The 20703-nt window shown below is 39.6% G+C and overlaps 2 protein-coding genes across 12 annotated transcripts in view; one reads left to right on the forward strand and one right to left on the reverse strand.

Annotated features, from left to right (window-relative positions):
- Positions 1-18666, forward strand: part of Eif5b (eukaryotic translation initiation factor 5B) — a 99245-nt gene extending 80579 nt beyond the window's left edge. For both annotated transcript variants that reach the window (XM_045147740.1, XM_004669781.3), the window contains exons 15-24: positions 7886-8017; positions 9039-9221; positions 9321-9482; positions 10847-10978; positions 12493-12624; positions 12732-12808; positions 12904-13068; positions 14673-14811; positions 16349-16510; positions 16841-18666. In XM_045147740.1, coding sequence (XP_045003675.1) covers positions 7886-8017; positions 9039-9221; positions 9321-9482; positions 10847-10978; positions 12493-12624; positions 12732-12808; positions 12904-13068; positions 14673-14811; positions 16349-16510; positions 16841-16948 — 1392 coding nt within the window. In that variant the 3' untranslated portion in view covers positions 16949-18666. The remainder of the gene's footprint in view (positions 1-7885; positions 8018-9038; positions 9222-9320; positions 9483-10846; positions 10979-12492; positions 12625-12731; positions 12809-12903; positions 13069-14672; positions 14812-16348; positions 16511-16840) is intronic.
- Positions 18292-20703, reverse strand: part of Rev1 (REV1 DNA directed polymerase) — a 101056-nt gene continuing 98644 nt past the window's right edge. For all 10 annotated transcript variants that reach the window (XM_045147730.1, XM_045147731.1, XM_045147729.1 and 7 more), the window contains 5 exons: positions 20542-20662; positions 19603-19823; positions 19346-19502; positions 19021-19123; positions 18292-18692 (listed from right to left, as the gene is read on the reverse strand). In XM_045147730.1, the coding sequence (XP_045003665.1) occupies positions 18581-18692; positions 19021-19123; positions 19346-19502; positions 19603-19823; positions 20542-20662 (714 nt within the window). In that variant the 3' untranslated portion in view covers positions 18292-18580. The remainder of the gene's footprint in view (positions 18693-19020; positions 19124-19345; positions 19503-19602; positions 19824-20541; positions 20663-20703) is intronic.

Consider the following 20703-nt stretch of genomic DNA (forward strand, 5'->3'; position numbering starts at 1 on the left):
GTACTTCTAAGGAAATGAGATGAGTCCTTTGGATATATGCCTAGGAGTGCTGTAGCTGGGTCATATGGTAGATCAATCTTTAGCTGTTTTAGGAACCTCCACACTGATTTCCACAATGGCTGGGCCAGATGGCATTCCCACCAGCAGTGTAGAAGGTTCCTCTTTTTCCGCATCCCTGCCAACATTTATGATCATTTGTTTTCATGATGGTGGCCAATCTGACAGGAGTGAGATGGAATCTCAATGTAGTTTTAATCTGCATTTCCCTGATGACTAGTGATGTAGAACATTTTTTTAGATGCTTATATGCCATTCATATTTCTTCCTTTGAGAACTCTCTATTTAGCTCCATAGCCCATTTTTTGATTGGCTTGTTTGATACCTTATTATTTAACTTTTTGAGTTCTTTGTATATCCTAGATATTAATCCTCTATCAGGTATATAGCTGGCAAAGATTTTTTCCCATTTTCTAGGTTGCCTCTTTGCTTTTTTCACTGTGTCCTTTGCAGTGCAAAATCTTTGTAATTTCATGAGGTCCCAGTGATTAATCTGTGGTTTTATTGCCTGAGCAATTGGGGTTGTATTCAGAAAGTCTTTGCCAAGACCAATATGTTGAAGGGTTTCCTCTACTTTTTCCTCTAGCACTTTCAGAGTTTCAGGTCTGATGTTAAGGTCTTTAATCCATTTGGACTTAATTCTTGTGCATGGCGAGAGAGAAGAATCTGTTTTCATCCTTCTGCAGATATATATCCAGTTTTCAAAACACCATTTGCTGAAGAGGCTGTCTCTTCTCCAATGAGTATTTTTGGCGTTTTTATCGAATATCAGGTGGCTATAGCTACTTGGGCTTACATCTGGGTCCTCTATTCTGTTCCACTGATCTACATGTCTGTTTATGTGCCAGTACCATGCTGTTTTTGTTACTCTGGCTCTGTAGTATAGGTTAAAATCAGGTATGGTGATACCACCAGCCTTATTTTTGTTGTTCAGTATTATTTTAGATATTCGAGGTTTTTTTGTGATTCCAAATGAATTTTTGGATTGTTTTTTCTATTTCCATGAAGAAAGCCTTTGGAATTTTGATAGGGATTGCATTAAATGTGTAGATTGCTTTAGGTAAGATTGCCATTTTCCCAATATTGATTCTTCCAATCCAGGAACAAGGGATGTTTCTCCACTTTCTAGTGTCTTCTGCAATTTCTCACTTGAGTGTTGTAAAGTTCTCATTGTAGAGATTCTTTACTTCCTTGGTTAGGTTTATTCCAAGGTACTTTATTTTTTGATGCAATTGTGAATGGGAGTGATTCTCTGATTTCATCCTCAGTGTGTTTGTTGTTAGCATATATGAAGGCTACTGATTTTTGTGTATTTATTTTGTATCCTGCTACATGGCTGTAGGTTTTAATCAGCTCTAACAGTTTGCTAGTAGAATTTGTAGGGCCTTTTATGTATAGAATCATGTCATCTACAAATAATGATACCTTGATGTCTTCTTTTCCAATTTGTATCCCTTTTATGTGTGTCTCTTGCCTTATTGCTATGGCTAAGACTCCCAAAACTATATTAAATAAAAGTGGGGACAGTGGACACCCTTGTCTTGTTCCTGATTTTAGTGGAAAAGCTTCCAGTTTTTCCCCATTTAGTAATATGTTGGCTGTAGGCTTGTCATAAATAGCCTTTATTATATTGAGATATGTTCCCTCTATTCCCAGTCTCTATAAGACCTTCATCACAAAGGGATATTGGATTTTTACAAATGCTTTCTCTGCATCCAATTAGATGATCATGTGATTTTTATCCTTCAACCCGTTTATATAATGTATTACATTTATAGATTTGCATATATTGAACCATCTCGACATCTCTGGGATAAAGCCTACTTGGTCAGGGTGAATGATCTTTTTATATACTCTTGTATTCTGTTTGCCAATATTTTGTTGAGAATTTTTGCATCTATGTTCATGAGGGAGATTGGTCTATAATTTTCTTTTTTTGTTCTATCTTTGCCTGGTTTTGGTATCAGGGTGATTCTGGCCTCATAGAAGGAGTTTGGTTATTTTCTGGAAAAGCTTAAGAAGCCATGGTGTTAGCTTTTCCTTAAAGGTCTGGTTAAATTCAGCAGTGAATCCATCTGGGCTTGGGCTTTTGTTAGTTGCGATATTATTTATAACAGTTCGGATCTCCATGTTTGTTATAGGTCTATTTAAGTGATTAATCTCATTTTGATTTAATTTAGGTAGGTCATAAAAATGAAGGAAGGCATCCATTACTTTCAGATTTTCATACTTTGTGGAGTATATGCTTTTATAGTATGTCCCTATGATTTTTTGAATTTCTCCGGAATCTGTTTTGATGTTACCTTTTTCATCTCTGATTTTATTAATTTGTGTCTCTTCTCTCTTTCTTTTGGTCAGATTTGCTAAGGGTTTATCAATCTTGTTTATCCTTTCAAAGAACCAACTCTTTGTTTCATTATTGGATTGTTTTTTTTTTTGTTTGTTTGTTTCTATTTCATTAATTTCTGCCCTACTCTTTATTATTTCTTCCTGCCTACTGATTTTTGGTTTGCCTTGTTCTTCTTTTTCCAAGGCTTTAAGGTAAAGCATTAGGTCGTTTTCTTGTGACTTTTCTAATTTCTTAATATAGACACTTAAGGCTATAAATTTACCTCTCAGAACTGCCTTCATTGTGTCCCAGAGATTTTGATATGTTGTATTCTCATTATCGTTTGGTATAATTTTTTTTTTAATTTTCTTCTTGATTTCATCATTGACCCATTCATCATTTAGTAGTGTATTTAGTTTCCATGATTTTGTGTATGCTCTATAGCCTTTCTTGCTACTGATTTGTAGTTGAATTCCATTGTGGTCAGATAGAATGCAAAGATTTATTTCAATTTTCCTGAATTTGTTAAGAGTTGCTTTGTGTCCTAATATATGGTCTGTTTTAGAGAACGTTCCAAGTGCTGCTGTAAAGAATGTATATTCTGCAGTATTTGGATGAAATGTCCTGTATATATCTGTTAGGTCCATTCCTTCTATGACTTCATTTAGTCCAGATGCCTCTCTGTTTATTTTTTCCTGGGATGACCTGTCAGTTGATGAGAGTGGGGTGTTAAAGTCACCCACCACCACTGTGTTTGGTGTTATCTGTGACCTTAGTTCTAATAGTGTTTGTTTGATGAATTTGGGAGCCCCCATGTTAGGTGCATATATGTTTAGGATTGTAATGTCCTCCTGTTGGAGTGTGCCCTTAATCAATATAAAGTGACCTTCCTTATCTTTCTTGACTAACGTTGGACTAAAGTCTACCTTGTCCGATATTAGGATAGTTACCCCTGCTTGTTTTCTAGGCCCATTTGCTTGAAACACCGGTTTCCAACCTTTCACCCTAAGATAATGTCTATCCTTTGTAGAAAGGTGAGTTTCTTGGAGACAACAAATTGTAGGATCCTGCTTTTTAGTCTGAAAACCTATGTCTTTTGGTTGGGGCATTGAGGCCGTTCATATTAAGAGATATTATTGACAGGTGTTTATTTATGTTTGCCATTTTTGTGTGTGTGTGGGGTTCTGGTTCTACCTTTGTTGTCTTGTGTTAACTAGTATTTGAGTATTGCTTGTTTTCTCCATGTTCCTTATATGTGTGATTTTCCTTTTCTTCATCTTGGAGGATTCTATCAAGAATTTTCTGTAGAGCTGGTTTTGTCTTCAAATACTCCTTTAACCTGCTTTTGTCATGGAATGTCCTTATTTCTCCACCTATTTGAATGGATAACTTTGCAGGATAAAGTAACCTTGGTTGACAGTTGTTATCTTTCAGAACTTGGAATATATCACTCCAAGCCCTTCTGGCTTTCAAAGTGTGTGTTGAATAATCTGCTGTAATCCTGATGGGCTTGCTTTTGTAGGTAACTTGATTTTTCTCTCTTAACTGCTTTCAATATTTTTTGTTTGGTTTGTGTGTTTGGAAGTTTGATTATAATATGGTGAGGAGAGGTTCTTTCCAGGTTTTGTCAGGCTGGGGTTCTAAAGGCTTCCTGTATCTGCACTGGCACCTCTTTCCCAATTTGGGGGAAATTTTCTTCTATGATTTTGTTGAAGATGCCTACTATGCCTTTGGAGTGGAATTCTCCTTCTACTATGCCCTGAATTCTTATATTTGATCTTTTCATAGTGTCCCGAATACCTTGAATTTCCCATTCATACTTTTCTATAAGTTTGTCTTTCTCTTTGTTGGCCTGTATTAGATCTGACACCTAGTCTTCTAGCTTAGATATTCTGTCCTCTCCTTTATCCATTCTACTGGTGAGATTGTCTACAGAGATTTTTATTTCATTAACTTTGTTCTTCATTGCTACTAATTCTGACTGGTTTTTCTTTATTACTTCTATTTCCTTATTTATGTCTTGTATTGCCTTCTTTATTTCATGAAATTGGTGTCCTGCGTCTTCTTTGATTCCTTTGATTTCCTCTTTAAGTTCCTCTTTGACTCCTTTGATTTGTTCTCTGACTTCTTTGAACATATTTACAATCATTCTTTTGAAATCTTTCTCAGGCATTTCCTCTAACTCGTTCTCACTGGAGGTCATTTCTGGTGCATTCATACTGTTAGGTGGATTTATATCGTCTTGCTTTTGAGTGTTTCTTGTGTTATAATGTATATATTTTTGCATCTTGGATTAAGTTAATGCTTGGATTTTCTAGCTAGCTGGGTATTCTTAGCTGTATCAATTGATTTGATGTTATATATTTTCAGGGTAGGAGCTTAAGGTGTTAGGTGTAGCTCTTAAGACTCTCAGAGTGTCTACCAAGGTGTTCCTAGGGGTTGAGTTCCCCTGCTATGGGAGTATTCAAGTAGGCTGAGTGGAATAAAATACATGTAGGTTCTAAAAGTTAACTAAACACTGTATCCATTCAATCAAAAACAGCCCCAAGTATATATGCCAGAGTAGTTATTATAACAACCAGATCCTCTATCACCATAGAGGTTAAGATTTCTGGTCTGTTGAGGGATCCAAGTCAGCTTGTGACCAAGTGAGACCCTTCCCTGGTGCAATCCCAGTTACCTTGGATGGTTTTGGTCTCAGTCAAGTTGCTGCCTGGTCGTTGGGCTGCTGTTCTGATTTCTAGAGCTGGGCACTGGCTTTTCCTGTGGGGCAAACCAAGCCTGGCAACTGTGACCCTGCAGATCTTCACCCCTGCTGCTGGAACTGCTGCTGCTAAAGCTGCCTTTGCTGGGTCTGTCAGCAGCTGAAGCTGCTGCTGCTGGGCCCACCGCTGCTGCTGCCTCTGCTGTTGCTGATGCTGTAGCTGCCAATTCTGGAGCCACTGCTGGTTGGTCCACTGCCACTGCTGCCACTGAAGCTGCTGCTGCTGGGTCTGCCGCTGCTGCCTCTCGTGCCGCTACTGAGTCTGCTGATGTTGCTACTGGTCTCTGCTCCTGCTTGAGTCCCGCTGTTGGCTCAAGTTGGCGTGGCCGGGTCCCGGGACGCTGCTCTGTTCTCTGGAGCTGGGCTCAGGCAGTGGGGGAGGGGAGGGAGCCGCAGCTGCTCTGGTTCTGTTGCTGTTCCACGTGTTCTTCTACCTCGCGGTCTGCTCCTCCGTTGCTCAGTGCCACTCTCCCTTCACATTTCCTGAGTTGCGGAGAGTGCCAGTGTGAGGGGAAGCTCCCGCACCTGGCTTTTCCTGCGGCTGGAGCCGAGTCTGGCGGCTTTCTGGTGCACTGCTGCCGCGGTTTGCAGAGCTGCTGGGCCGCTTTTGCCGGCCTGTGGGGGCACTGGATGCTCTGGATCTCTCCTACTTCTCCGCTGCTGCTTCAATTTCCTATACACCTCACTTTTTAGTAAAATTGTGTATTTTGCTGAGTTTATTTGTTCTTTTCTCCCCCAGGCTGCTTTGGCATGGTACCTATGCCGCCATCTTAACCGGACGTCGAATTTTTTTCTTTACCATATCATAATTTTCTTGTTGCAGTTTTTCAAGGACTTCATATATGAATTTTAGCATTTGACCCATTTCTACTCAGTTTTATTTCTAATAATAAATTTAAAATGCATAAGTGTTTAAGTGTGCCTGTTTGTTTATGTATAAATATGTTGTGTGTGAGCTAGATGACAATCTTGGGTGTCATTCATTCTCAGGAACATCATCTACCTTTATTGTGACAGTCTCTCATTGGCCCAGAGCTCACCAGTTAGGATAGATTGTCTGGCCAGTGAGCCCCAGTGATCCTCCCCAGCACTAGGATACATTTGTGCCACTACATCTGGATTTTAATATTTTTATTTACATAAAGTGTATGTGTATGAGAGAGAATATAAATGGACACGCCAGAGCCTGTAGCCACTGCAAACCAACTCCAGATGTGTGCACCACTATGTGTATCTGGCTTATGTGGGTTCTGGGGAATTGAACCTGGGTCCTTTGGCTTCACAGGCCTTACATACTATGCCATATCTCTAGTCCCTGGATTTTTTTTTTTTTTGGAGCATCAGTACTGAAGGTTGAACTCAGGTTCTCATGCTTGTAAAGCAAAAATTACTGACTGGACTTTACTTACCCCTTGATATACTTCCTAACCAAAATAGATTGAGCTCAAAGGTTTTGTATTATTATTTTCTATTATCAGTCCTTTGTAAGGGATACAGAGCCTGTATTGTTGCCTTTAAAAAATCAGTATTTTTAAATTGACCCATAATTGTACACATTTGTGGAGTTCAGTGTGATATTTTGGTATCTGTATACAATTTGTAATTTTCAGGTTGTTACTATTTCCATCTCTAAAACATTCAAAATCAGATACTACTTTTTTTTTTTTTTTTGGTTTTTCAAGGTAGGGTCCAGGCTGACCTGGAATTAACTTTTTAGTCTCAGGCTGGCCTCGAACTCATGGCGATCCTCCTACCTCTGCCTCTTGAGTGCTGGGATTAAAGGCGCCTGGCCAAAATCAGATAGTACTTTTGTTGAAAAGTTAGGGACATGCTGTGTGTGTGTGGTGACACAGGCCTTGAAACCCAAGCACTAGGGAGGCAAAAGTAGGAAATTTGCTATGAGTTTGAGGCCAGCCTGAGATTACATTGTTAGTTCCAGATAATCCTAGGCTAGTGTGAAACCCTACCTTGAAAATAAAAAATGAAAAAAATAAAGAGAGAATGAAAGATTTATTGCTTATTTGAGCAGTAAAGCAATTATATATGTTGTTCTGAAACCGAAGCTTTGTTTTTGGGTCCATAATTTTCTTGGTGGTGAAACTAATTAGCCCTTGTTGCTATCCACTGCTTTACCAGCTTGTTTTCACATTTTAATGGCTGTAGGATACCTCAAGGATCTTACATGTACAAACAAAGTTGGCCTACCTTGAACTTACTGGAAGCTATAAAGTGATAGCATGGCATCTCAGCAGTTTCTTATTTAAGAGAAGGCTCATTTACACAGCCTATAGGAGGTGCTTTTTTGGTATAATAAAAGATCTGAAAAATATATGCTCATTATGTGAGATATGCATTAGGTATTTTCTGGAGCACCTACTCTTGAATAGAGATACTACTTCTCCTCTCCACCCCCTCCCCCCGGGAATTGAAGCTGAGTCTTTAGGCTTCACAGGCAAGCGCCTTAACTGTTAAGCCATTTCTGCAGCCCTTCTGAGATGCTGCTTTTAAAAAATATTTTTAATTTCTTCATTTGTGCACAAGCACATGTGAACACACCAGAGGCTCTTGCCATTGCAAACAAATGCCAGGTGCTTGCACCAAAAATTTTGCATCAGGCTTTATGTGGCTACTAGGGAATTGAACCAGGGCAGTCAGACTTTGCAAGCAAGCACCTTTAAACACTGAGCCATCTCTCCAGTCCATGGAGATGTTTCTGATGAAGAAATATTTTCCAGATTGATAGATTATATGACTGGAAAAAAAGTCCTGATTCTGATGTGGCTGCTACTTTAAAGAAGCAGAAAAAGAATACAAAAGACGAGTTTGAAGAACGAGCAAAAGCCATTATTGTAGAATTTGCGCAGCAGGTAAGAAAGAATTCCTGTATTTTTTATTACCTTTTTAGTGATAAAGTGTTTTTCATTAATGCTGTTCTAGTCCCCTTTCAGTTGAGTAGGGTTAGTGTTAGGGTCTTTTTTTGTTTCACTTTTGTTATTGGATTTTGTTTTGACATAGGGTTTTTGGGTGTATCCAAGTGGATGCCTCTGCTTCCTGCAGGGCTGGATCATAGGTGTATGGCTTTCTTAATATATATATATATATATATTTGAGAGAGAAAGATGCAGATAAAGAAATGGGCACAGTAGGGTCTGTAGCCACTACAAACAAACTCCAGATGCATGTGCCACCTTGTGCATCTGGCTTAATTGGAAAATCAAACCTGGGTCCTGAGAAACACATGCAAGCAAGCTTCTTAACCATCTCTAGCCTGGCTTCCTTTTTAGTAACAGAAAAATGGTATTTCAGAGTTCCTTTTTTAATATTTTATTTTTATTTTATTTATTTATTTGAGAGAGACAGACACAGAGAGAAAGACAGGTAGAGGGAGAGAGAGAGAATGGGCGCGCCAGGGCTTCCAGCCTCTGCAAACGAACTCCAGACGTGTGCGGCCCCTTGTGCATCTGGCTAACGTGGGACCTGGGGAACCGAGCCTCGAACCGGGGTCCTTAGGCTTCACTGGCAAGCGCTTAACCGCTAAGCCATCTCTCCAGCCCCAGAGTTCCTTTTTTATAGGCTGAGTTTGTTTTAATCTTTTTAATAGCTTCCATAAGTATAGACAATATACTATGATCATAATCCCTAACTAGCACTCCCAAATCTACTCTCCACTGAATTCTGTCTTCATTTCTAGTGTTTGTTCATATTCTCAGTGCATGCTAAGCCAAGAAGCACTTTAACAATTGAGCTATCCACTCCTTCAGCCCTCTGTAGTGTTTTTGTAGAATTAAGAATCAATTAGCCATTTGCTCATCAAGCCAATATTTGGTTATTCTTCTCCCATATACTTCCGTTCATACCTTGGTGTTTTGAAATGATCTTTGCTTCCAGGGTTTGAATGCTGCTTTGTTCTATGAAAATAAAGATCCTCGCACTTTTGTGTCTTTGGTACCTACCTCTGCACATACTGGTGATGGCATGGGAAGTCTGATCTACCTTCTTGTTGAGTTAACTCAGACCATGTTGAGCAAGAGACTTGCACACTGTGAAGAGCTGCGAGCACAAGTGATGGAGGTAATCATCAGGCTTCTGTTCAGGCTGATTCCCTTCAGCAGCGGCTTCTTGAGATTTCAGGAACAAGATACACCATATATGTTTTATTCCCTTTGTTAGGTTAAAGCTCTCCCAGGAATGGGTACCACCATAGATGTAATATTGATCAATGGTCGTTTGAAGGAAGGGGATACAATCATTGTTCCTGGAGTAGAAGGGCCCATTGTCACTCAGATTCGAGGCCTCTTGTTACCTCCTCCTATGAAGGAATTACGAGTAAAGGTAAGCCAAAGCAGAAAGCATTGGCACATGGGACTTATATGGTATTTAAAAGCTCTGCTGAAGTTGTTCCCTTAAAGAGTTGCTTAACTTAATACATATTTTATTGATGTCATCATGCAGGAGGGCCATCCCTCAGAATTGACATGAGTGAATCACCTAAAAGATAAACTGCAGTTCTTAGGTCCTGATAATTGTGAATATGAAAATTTGGATTTGGGCTGTACATTGATAATTATTAATATAGAAAATGCATTAAACATAGTATAAAATTTTAACAGAATTTTAAGAAACAGATTAAGTATCAGAACATTACTGGAACCCAGGAACTCCTTCCTACGTGCTCCTTTCTGATTGTAGTTTCTCTTCCTAAGAGTCATCCAAGTTGTTGTAACTAATATCCTTACTTTTCTTTATTTTCAGTTACTGAATGTGTAGTACCAAAAATATCTGTGGGCTCTAGATAAGCTATTTTCTGTGTACCCAACTTGTATCTGACTCTTTGAATTGAAAAAAAAAAAAAAAGAATGTGTGTGTGTGTGGTTTTTCGAGGCAGGCTCGCCCAGGTCAGGCTGACCTGGAATTCACTCTGTATTCTTAGTGTGGCCTCAAACTCATGGAAATCCTCCTACTTCTGCCTCCAAGTGCTAGGATTAAAGGTATGCGCCACTATACCCAACTTTGAATTGAAAAATATTTTTAAAGGTTTATATTCTGTTGTGTGAATATGTCATTGATACCTGTGCTCAGGAATGGAAATGTACAGTAGCCATAGTGCAACTGTGGAATCCTTCTTGCATTTTCTGGTACATTTGTTCCAGTTTCCTAGGGAAGGACCTTGATTCCTTACTGTTAAATCACACACAGGACATTTCATTGTTACCACAGCAGGAATAAAAAGTTGCTCTTTCTCTGTTTTTGTGGGACTGTGTGTGTGTGTGCTAGAAGAGAACCTCAGGAGAAACTCTTGGAGTTCACCTGTTTTTCCTTGTGATGGGGTTTTTCTCAGCTCAGGGCAGATGTCCTTCTGTAGCCTTTGTTGCATCTCTATTCTCCACCCTGTATACTGGGGTTACAGATGTTTGTGGCCATGCCCAGCTTTTTATGTGGGCCTGGGGAGATAAAGTTGGTTATCTCTGACCTAAAAGGCCCTCATGCTTAAGGAGCAAGTGCTGACCATTAACCACTGAGGCGTTTCCCCAATGCACAAGCAGGACTCCTCCAGGTAGGATCTTGCCTATTGTGGTAATTGCTTCTTGTGCCTAAGAAGTCTTTCCTAGTTTAGAAATCACAAGGTAATATAACAAACATCATCTCTGAATGGTATCACTTTTCAGATAAATGTGTAAATGTTTTTAACTTTGCAGAACCAGTATGAAAAGCACAAAGAAGTAGAAGCAGCTCAGGGAGTGAAGATTCTTGGAAAAGACCTCGAGAAAACATTGGCTGGATTACCTCTCTTAGTGGCTTATAAAGATGATGAAATCCCTGTTCTTAAAGTAAGTTCTTTGTTTCCAAAGCTGTTTGGTCCAACCATTCTCCTTGTCTTCTCACCAAATGGCTCAGGCTAACCTTAATTTATGATCCTCTTGTCTCAACCTCATGGCTATTGGGACTTTTTGGTTTATGTCAGCATGACACATGATAGGGATGGCATCTAAAGTGTACCTGTGTAAACAAGTTCATGGAGATCCAAGCAGTTATCAAAAATCTCCCAAGTAAAATAAGTCCAGGCCCAGATGGATTCACTGCTGGATTTTACCAGACCTTCAGGGAAGAACTAACACTATTGCTTCTTAAGCTTTTCCATAAAATAGAAAAAGAAGGAATCCTACCAAACACCTCCTATGAAGCTAGCATCACCCTGATACCAAAACCCGGCAAAGATAGAACAAAAAAAGAAAATTACAGACCAATGTCCCTCATGAACATAGATGCAGAAATTCTCAACCAAATATTGGCAAACAGAAATAGTTTTATCTTATTCCTTTCTAGATTAGTTTTATTCTAGAGAGATGGCTTAGTAGTTAAGGCACTTGCCTACAAAGCCTAAGGACCCACATTCGATTCTCTAGGTCCCACAGAAGCCAGATGCACAAAGCAATGCAAGAGTAGAAGGTTGCACATGCATACAAGGCCTGGAACTCACTGTGTAGCCCAGGCCAGTCTTTTGCCTTTTTTGTTTCTTTTGTTTTGTTTGAGCAAAGCCTAACAGAATGGCCTTTTTTCTTGTATGTGAGAGAGAAAGAATTGGCACATCAGGGCCTCCAGCCACTGTAGTCGAACCCCAGATGTGTGCGCCAACTTGTAAGCAGTGCAACCCTGCACTGTTGTATTGCTTTGTGAATGAAACGTGAGTCCTTAGGCTTTGTGGGCAAGTGCCTTAACCGCTAAGCCATCTCTCTAGCCCCTCCCTAGGCCAGTCTTGAACTTGTGATCTTGCTGCATCAAATTCGTGAATACTGTATATGTGTCAGTATGTCCCCCTGTTTTATTTTAGTTCTCCTGATATCATTAGAACTTATTTGCCTAATTATAGGAGCAGTTGGCACACATCCAGTGCAATTTCATGCAAAGCAAGTTCTCAGTCACAGTACTGTATTTGACTGCCAAAGTAATAATACATCTTTTGGAAGCATATAGCTCTTCTGTATGGGTCACCTTTATTGTGGTGGCAGGATCAGGGCATGCTGTTAGAGAATGTATCACATTGGGGCCAGTGAGAACACACCAGGCCTAAGCATGGGGTGAATTTCTGTCTAATAGCATGAACATGTGACTTTCCTTATTTGTCATCAGAAACCAAGAGCTGTGACATCATGGGGCTAGAGTATTTCATAGTTCAAATAATCAAGCAGACGATTTGTGTTATCATTTACTTAGCTGACTTAAGAAAGACAGAGGGGAGGGGATAAGATAGATGATACATAGCCAGAAAAACAGTTTAATTCTAGGCTGCTACTGCTGCTGCTGTTAGATGTGCTATGTTGACATCAGTTTTTTATTTTTCAAGGATGAATTGATCCATGAATTAAAGCAGACACTCAATGCTATCAAATTGGAAGAAAAAGGAGTTTATGTCCAGGCATCAACACTTGGCTCTTTGGAAGCTCTGCTTGAATTTCTGAAAACATCAGAGGTGCCCGTAAGTAACTGTACCCAACTATACAAGTTGAGTGGTGATCATTGTGTTTGGTGTTGCTAACCATTACTTATTGCATGTAGATAAATCTCGAAACTCCTTTTTTACAGTATGCAGGAATAAACATTGGCCCAGTCCATAAAAAAGACGTTATGAAGGCTTCAGTGATGTTGGAACATGATCCTCAGTAAGTAAGCTACTTCTCTGCTGCCTATTGACTTTAGCCTGCCCTTTGTAATGTGCTTCTTCTCAATGAATGATCTTTGATGTGTTTCCTTTTAGGTATGCAGTAATTTTGGCCTTTGATGTAAGAATTGAACGGGATGCACAAGAAATGGCTGATAGTTTAGGAGTTAGAATATTTAGTGCCGAAATTATTTATCACTTATTTGATGCCTTTACAAAATACAGACAAGACTACAAAAAACAGAAACAAGAAGAATTTAAGTAAGTTGCATTTTTAGATTTTTACTTTGAGGTTTTAGTGGTACATTTGGTTGAGAATTGTGAAATACTGAAAAGTAATGTACACAACAAAGCCTGGCATGGCTTTGTCCTGACAGTGTTATAAACCAGAAATGCTGCACTCTGGGACATTCCAGTGGTGTGTAAACAGGTCCTCTCTTGAGACCTTTCGGTTTGTTGGTCTTCAGTTTAGCATGTTTGTATTTTGTTAGTGTAGCAATTGTTAAATATGAGGAAAAATATGGAAACTAGCATGGGGATTGTGGGAGACAAAGCTATTTTTCTGCAAACCTTCCAAATTATGTTTTCACACTACTCAAGTCACTGCAGGAGGAATGCTCTGGGCCCCAGCCAGGCTCCTTCCTCCTGGACCTCAGGCTGTTACTGGATAAGAAACTAGTAAGTATATAAAGAGAAGAGTGCTTAAAAACAAGGCTGGGGAAGGCATCTCTTCTCTGGGCCTCTCAGTGGGAGTTAGCAATCTGAAAAAAACCATGTAAGGTACTATTATGAGGGGAGTACACAGGCAGAAAAGCACCTGCCACACCATTGAATCAAAGGTCAAGGGAGGCAGCCACACTGGCAGATTATACACAGGGAGAATGGCAGAACACTGAAGGTAGAAGACTCATGGTATAGAGAGGATTTGGTAGGCCGTAGGAAGGATTAGGCTTTTCTTTAAGTCGTGAGAAGCTGTTGGTTAGTAAGGTTGCACAGTCAAGATCACACTGGTGGTGGTAGACCTTTGGTGCCTAGGAAATTAATGGAAAATACCTGTCAAGAAGCTTATTGTCTAGGAAAAAAAAGTATCACATAGTTCAAACCAGCGACACTTGGAATCTTAGCTCAATTTAGAATACACTTAAAGTCTGACTAATGTTTTAGAATTTAAATTAGTATATCCTTATTTAAGACCTTGCAACCTGAGGGGAGAAAACAGGAAAACTGGAGAGATGGCTTAGTGGTTAAGGCTCTTGCCCGCAAAGTTTAAGAACCCAGGTTCAATTTCCCAGTATTCACATAAGCCCAGATGCACAAAGTTGGTGCATGCTTCTGGAGTTTGTTTGCAGTGGCTAGAGGCTCTGATACACCTATTATCTCTCTCTCTTTCTGCTTACAAATTAAATATTTTAAGAAGTTAGGAAAACTCTTAGAAACTACTTTGAAGCACTTCCTATGCATGCATGACAAGCAGAGATACTTGGGTACTTTCTGGATGCTGCTTGGGAACATGACAAAGAAAAGGATATAGATGGATGCCTACATGGTCCCCAAAATAGATGTGCTGTGCCATGCGCTAAGCCCCAGTGTGTGGCTGGCAAAGTATTTGCCGTCTTCAGGGGCTGACTTCCACCTTGAGTTTGGCACAAAATGTTTCTTGATCGGTCTTTAAGAGAAGAAAATGAAGATATAAGCAACAAATGGGATGAAGAGAAAGTGGGCTGTAGGGCCCACACTACCAGCAGGGAGTTGGTCAGAGGCTCTCAGTCTGTATGGAAAGCTGCTTTCAAAATGGAAGAAACCTCATTTTCATTTATATGTAATTGATATTATAACCTGAAAATTTGCTTTCTCTTAACTTTCAGGCATATAGCAGTATTTCCCTGCAAGATGAAAATCCTCCCTCAATATATTTTTAATTCTCGTGATCCAATAGTGATGGGGGTGACTGTGGAAGCAGGTCAGGTGAAGCAAGGGACTCCCATGTGCGTACCAAGCAAAAATGTAAGTTCTAATCTATGTGTTTTTTTCTCTCAACAAATATGGAAACATAGCTTTAAAATAAGCAGAGCTGGGCCTGGTGGCATATGCCTTTAATCCCAGCACTCATGAGACAGAAGTGGGAGGATCCCCATGAGTTTGAGGCCAGAGTGAATTCCAGGTCAGGTCAGTCTAGTCTAAAGCAAGAGCCTACCTCAAAGAACAACAACAACAACAAAACAAAAACAGCTTCACTGTCTGTAATTTGTACCTCAGTATTAGTAAATATTTAATGTTGACTCTAAGATTTATCTTGCCCCTAGATCACTCATTATAACCTGAAAAAAAATTAACATGTCTTCAGTAATGTCTCATTTGGAATCCTCATCCATCTTTTCAGTTGTCCCAAGTATGTCTTGGCTTCGGGCAGTTAACATCTTTGAGTCTAGTCCAAAAGAGTTCCCCTCCTTTTCTTTGAAGTGTTCAGCTCAGATGTTTTACAGGTTATTCCTTTTTACAGTTTCTGTTCCCTTCCCACTAGAGAGAGGTCATTTATCAGGAACAAACAGGAAAAGGGGCTCTTTGTGGGTTTAAATAATGAAAGAAAACCTAGTGTTTGGGAACTTGCAGTGCATATGAACATTTCTAAGCAACTTTGACTCAGTGGATTTAGTTCTCACCTGAGTGAATTGTTAATATAAATAGTTGCATACTTGGGATGTCCGACCTAACACCACCTTCTCAGACCTTTGAGTAAAGTATCCTGTAGACTTACTCAAACATTCAGCTTAGTTACCCAGCCTGACTCATTAGATCTGCTCATGGTGGTGCCTGTGTTGGAAACATGGTGCTTAGAACCTCCAGTTTGGGAGTGTGACATGCTCTCCAGGCTCATCTAATACTTTTGTTGTCTGAGATCTTACGGGTCATTGCTTCTCTGTATCTTAGTGAGTTGAGCTAAGACAATTGTTTCCTGTGCCATTTTGGCTTCACTTAATAGACTCACTTTTTACAGCCAGTGCCCACCCTGTTATGTCACTTGCTCACAGTTTCTTTAACCTGACAACCTTTCTGGTTTGTCCCCATTGTTTCAAGTTCATTAAGCACTTTGTATCTACCATTCCTTTTTTTAAAAATATTTTATTTGAGAGAGAGAAAGAAAGAAAGAGGCAGATAGAGAGACAGAATAGGCGTATCAGGGTCCACAGCCACTGCAAACAAACTCCAGGTACATCTTGGTGTATGTGGGTACTGTGGAATTGAACCTGGGTCCTTCAGCTTTGCAGGCAAGTGTCTTAACCACTGAGCCATCCCTCCAGTCCCTACCATTCCTTCTTAACACCCTATGAGAACTAAAAGCATGAACAGAAAATGACGCTGCATCAACAGACATGTAATGCTATAGAACATCAGTGATCTTCGTGCAGCCATTTTGTGATAGATGAGGTGATGCAGCATCACATGCCAAGTCTTTGAAAGCAGGGCCTTTTGCTATATAGTACTGTCTTGAAGCCAGTTGAGGGGGGCATAAATTCCTCTGACCTTGTTTTTGTTCTTACAGTTTGTTGACATTGGAATAATTACGAGTATTGAAATAAATCATAAACAAGTGGATGTTGCAAAAAAAGGACAGGAAGTCTGTGTCAAAATAGAGCCTATCCCTGGTGAATCTCCCAAAATGTTTGGGAGACATTTCGAAGCTACAGACATTCTTGTCAGTAAGGTAAATATTTCAGCAAAAATGACAGGTTTTCAGAAATGGGAGTTGCTTTTGTCTGGTTCCTTGCCTCTAAGTAAGTCTGAGGACTAAAATCTGGCCTTGGGAAAATCCTGGTGGCACTGATTCTAAAGCAAAACTAGAGTTTACTTTCTGGTAGAAGATGACAGTATAACTGACAATCCAGGGATAGCCGACCTGAACATCAGATGTGGTGTGGGTTCTGCTCCCTCAGGCAGGCAAGGAGTCCTTTTCCTTAACCTTTCTATTTAATGAGCAACATCTGGGGCTACTCACTTTCAGTTGTTTACCCTGTTTCTTTCTCGGTCATTGCAGATCAGCCGGCAGTCCATTGATGCACTCAAAGACTGGTTCAGAGATGAAATGCAGAAGAGTGACTGGCAGCTTATTGTGGAACTGAAGAAAGTATTTGAAATCATCTAATTTTTCCACATAGGACAGGAATTGGAGCAAATGCAATATTAAGTTGTAATATCACCAACAGAACAGACATATCTGGATACCGATGGATTTAGGTGTATAAAATGTTTTCCATGAGAAACCAAGAAACCTTACACTGGTTTGACAGTGGTCAGTTACCCATCCCCACAGTTCCAGCGTGCCTGCTAACTCCTTTCCTTATCCCTACCCTTCCCTACTTGGCTGCTGTTTTAAAGTTTGCCCTTCCCCAAATTTGGATTTTTATTATGAATCTAAAGCAATTTCAATTTTATACTGATTAAATCAGTCCTGCAGTATTTGATTAACCAAGCTTCTGCAGATTTTGTGATTCTTGGGACTTTTTTGATGTAAGAAATGTCTTTATGCGTGTTTTTTCCCAGTGATTCCCCCCCCTCCGCCCCCCAGCATTCTACCATATATCCCTAGGGATTTTTTAAAATAGAAAAGTTAGGCATTCTGATATTTCTCTATCTGCATTGTGTGAAACCATGGTGTCATTGGCTGCTTTCTACTGCTTGTACAAGTAATGAGAGTCTATTGTAATCATCACAATTCCAAATTACCAATAAAAACAGAGATTGCAGTACCAGTAAGCTCTGTTAGGCTTCCATATTAGTGTAGCTTTTCATCCTCAGCACAGCTTGGTCTTCTCAGGTCAGAATTATTTATCATACCTTGTACACTAGTACATGGCACCAGCAGATAACTTTTTTATACGTTAGTTAGAAAATTTCATTCTGACAATTGGATACAATAGGAATCCATTAGGGATTCTAAGTTGTTAGACTTCATTTATTCACAGCAGTCATCTAGTCAGGTCTTGAGGAAGATGAGTATGAGCTGACACCTTTTTCTTCAAGATAGCTGTAATGTTAGATCTGTTGTGAGACTCACCTGAAGACAGACAGGTATTCTGAAGTCTTAACTACCATGGAATTAACTCTTTTTTAAGAATTACTACATTTGGAAAAACCATTACTCATCCAAGTTTCTCAAGGGCCAGTAGAGATATCCAATGGCACCTCAATAGGTTTCTGTGGGACATAATTTTCCTTGGAAGAAAATCTTGGGCAGGTGTGTTCTAGTTTATAATACGTAAATTTCCCTATGTGGAAGAAGTCAAGTTTTCTTAAAGTTCTTTTTGTGTTAATAATACTGGGAGACAAGCATGATTAAGACATGTCAATCTCTGACCAAGTAAAGTTTTCTTGAGACAGCTCAGTAATTTCAAAGCTCAGCATGGAGACTGTTGATTGACCTTAGAGGTTTTTAAGCCTTTCAGGATTAATAGTTAAGGATTCACAAAAATGAGCCTGTACAAAATATACATACAGTTCTTTATTAAACAACTGTAAACACTTCACTGTAAAAATCCATAAAACTTTATAAACAAACATTTTGTAAATAGAATCTATTCTATGAGTAAAAGAATTAACACAATTATTTACATGCAATACTGACAAATTTGGCACTTTTTGAAAAGAAATGTACAAAACACTCGCTTAAAAATTAAAAATTTTAAAAACTCAGAGCATTACTATCATGCACTTTGCAAATAACCTCACAAGCACTTATGGCACAGCTAGCAGAAAGCACCAGGCTCTCTGGCAACAATTAGGTGACCTTAAGTGTGCTTCCATAAGTTTGTTGTAAAACCACCTGAACGTTGTCAAGAATAAAATCAAATGCCATGTTCCAAACTGACTCCACGGACTGCTGCATCAACCTGGAGGTGGGGAAAGAAGACAGGCCATGAAAAAAAGATGTCAAAGACACTTTCCTTTAAGGATTGGTATAGATTTTACAACCATTGGTTTTTGAGCTGGACAGGAAGCTGAGGGTGGAGGATCACTGGAATATGAATGTGAAAGCCTACTGTCTCCAGAAAGAGAGGAAAAGTTGGCAAAAAATAATGTTCTATAAAGGATACTCAAAAAGCCTTGAAGGGTAACAACTTCATCATTACTTTTTCAAGATTCAGGGACTTGGCGGGGGGGGGGGGGGTGACACCTTAACCCAAGAAGCTTAAAAGTTACTCTGTTGTGATAAGTTACCTTTTCATGTATTTTATAACTAGATCCAGTTTTTCCAAATCTTTTTCCTCTATAAGGTCAGTACAGTATTTCACAACTTGCAGAATGTCTTCTTCCATTGGATCTACAGGGGGGAAAACCTCAAATAAAGACCAATGTATTTTTGAAGAAGAGCAAAAACTAAGTTTTCCAGTGACTTTTGGCCCATTAAAAGATTAGTAACCTGTAACATTGAGGATACTGGTGTAAGCATTCTAGAGTCTGAAGAATGGGCAGAAATTATATAGTTTATGCTCTTGAGTCAAAGGACCACTATATTCAGGCACTGGACATGAGCTGAGCCAACCTGAAATAGTAGTTATCCATTCTTTGAGCAAGGTCTTCACATCACTGAATTCAACAGCTCCAGCAAGATTGGGTGCTATAGGTCTGACACAGCTGTACTGGTCTGGCTGCAAACTAGAAGTTCCCTGCACACCTGAAGTGGAAGCAGCAAGTTCTCCCTGTGAAGCAAACATAGGATAATAGTTTCTGTATTTATACAAAACCAGGTACATCAAGATCTGTTAAAAGCTAGAGCTTTAAAGTAGTTTAAAGTAATACCAAGGGTGTCTCGGTAGCTGTTCCTTCATGCTTTAAAAAACCATCCATTAACTTCTGCGGACTCCCACAGACCCCTGGCAGAGTTTTTGCAGGACTGTTAAGCAGCTTATTTTTCAAAGGACTCTGAATTTTTTTGGCAGGACTGATGGGGAATTTTTTCTTCTTGTTTCTCTTATCTTTTGCTGCTGGTGGCTTTAGCTGAAGTAAAGGATTCTTTGGCACTAAAAGAAGAGGGGGATATGGTCAACAAAATGAGTCCAGTTAGTACCATGGGTGGTTCTTCAAAATACAACCCATGACAGGACCTCCACCCCACACCACCTTCTACCAAGAGTGTAAGACTATAACTGGCAGTGACTCAATGGATGAGCTGTCTTAATTCCTTTTATCTCTTCTGTAATACTTAGTACTTGGACTTTTGACATGTAGCTCTATGTATAATGCCTGCTTAAGGCGAGTTATTTTTCTAGTAAATGGTTTCAGGTATGCATTTCCAGAAACCTCCACATTGTGTTTCAAACCTGCATTATTTTTTTTGTTTAAAAAATACATTGTGTTTATTTGCAAGCATAGAGACAGATAAAAGAATGGGTGAGGCCAGGGCCTCCAGCCACTGCAGACAAACTGCAGATGTGGATGTACCACTTTGTTCATCTGGATTTATGTGGGCAAATTGAACCCAGGTCATTCTATTTTGCAGGCAAGTGCCTTTCTTGCAACTGAGCCATCTCTCCAGCCTTCAAACTTGCATTCTCAATTCAAGTAAAGGACAACTCTTGAAAAGTCTTCAAAAGATTTCTGACATCATCTTACACAGACATCTAGGACTAACACTGTTTTACTTAAGATGTGCTACAGAATATTCTTACTAGGACTAATACAGTATCATTACTCAATTACTTCCTTTTCTGTTTGTGTCATGCCACCTTCCAGGCTTACCAGATGCACTGGCTGTCTGCTGGTGAGTGGTTTCCTCGCCCTGCTTTTGTCTTTGATCATAAGCTGCTTTCAGCTCCTTCTGAAGCTCAGCAGGAAGGGCAGCAAAGACCTCAGGGTCCACCTAGTGGAAAGGGAAAGTCAAAGTCGAACTAAGTTAACTCT

The sequence above is a fragment of the Jaculus jaculus genome, chromosome 4, assembly GCF_020740685.1.
Source record: "Jaculus jaculus isolate mJacJac1 chromosome 4, mJacJac1.mat.Y.cur, whole genome shotgun sequence".
NCBI lineage: Eukaryota > Metazoa > Chordata > Mammalia > Rodentia > Dipodidae > Jaculus > Jaculus jaculus.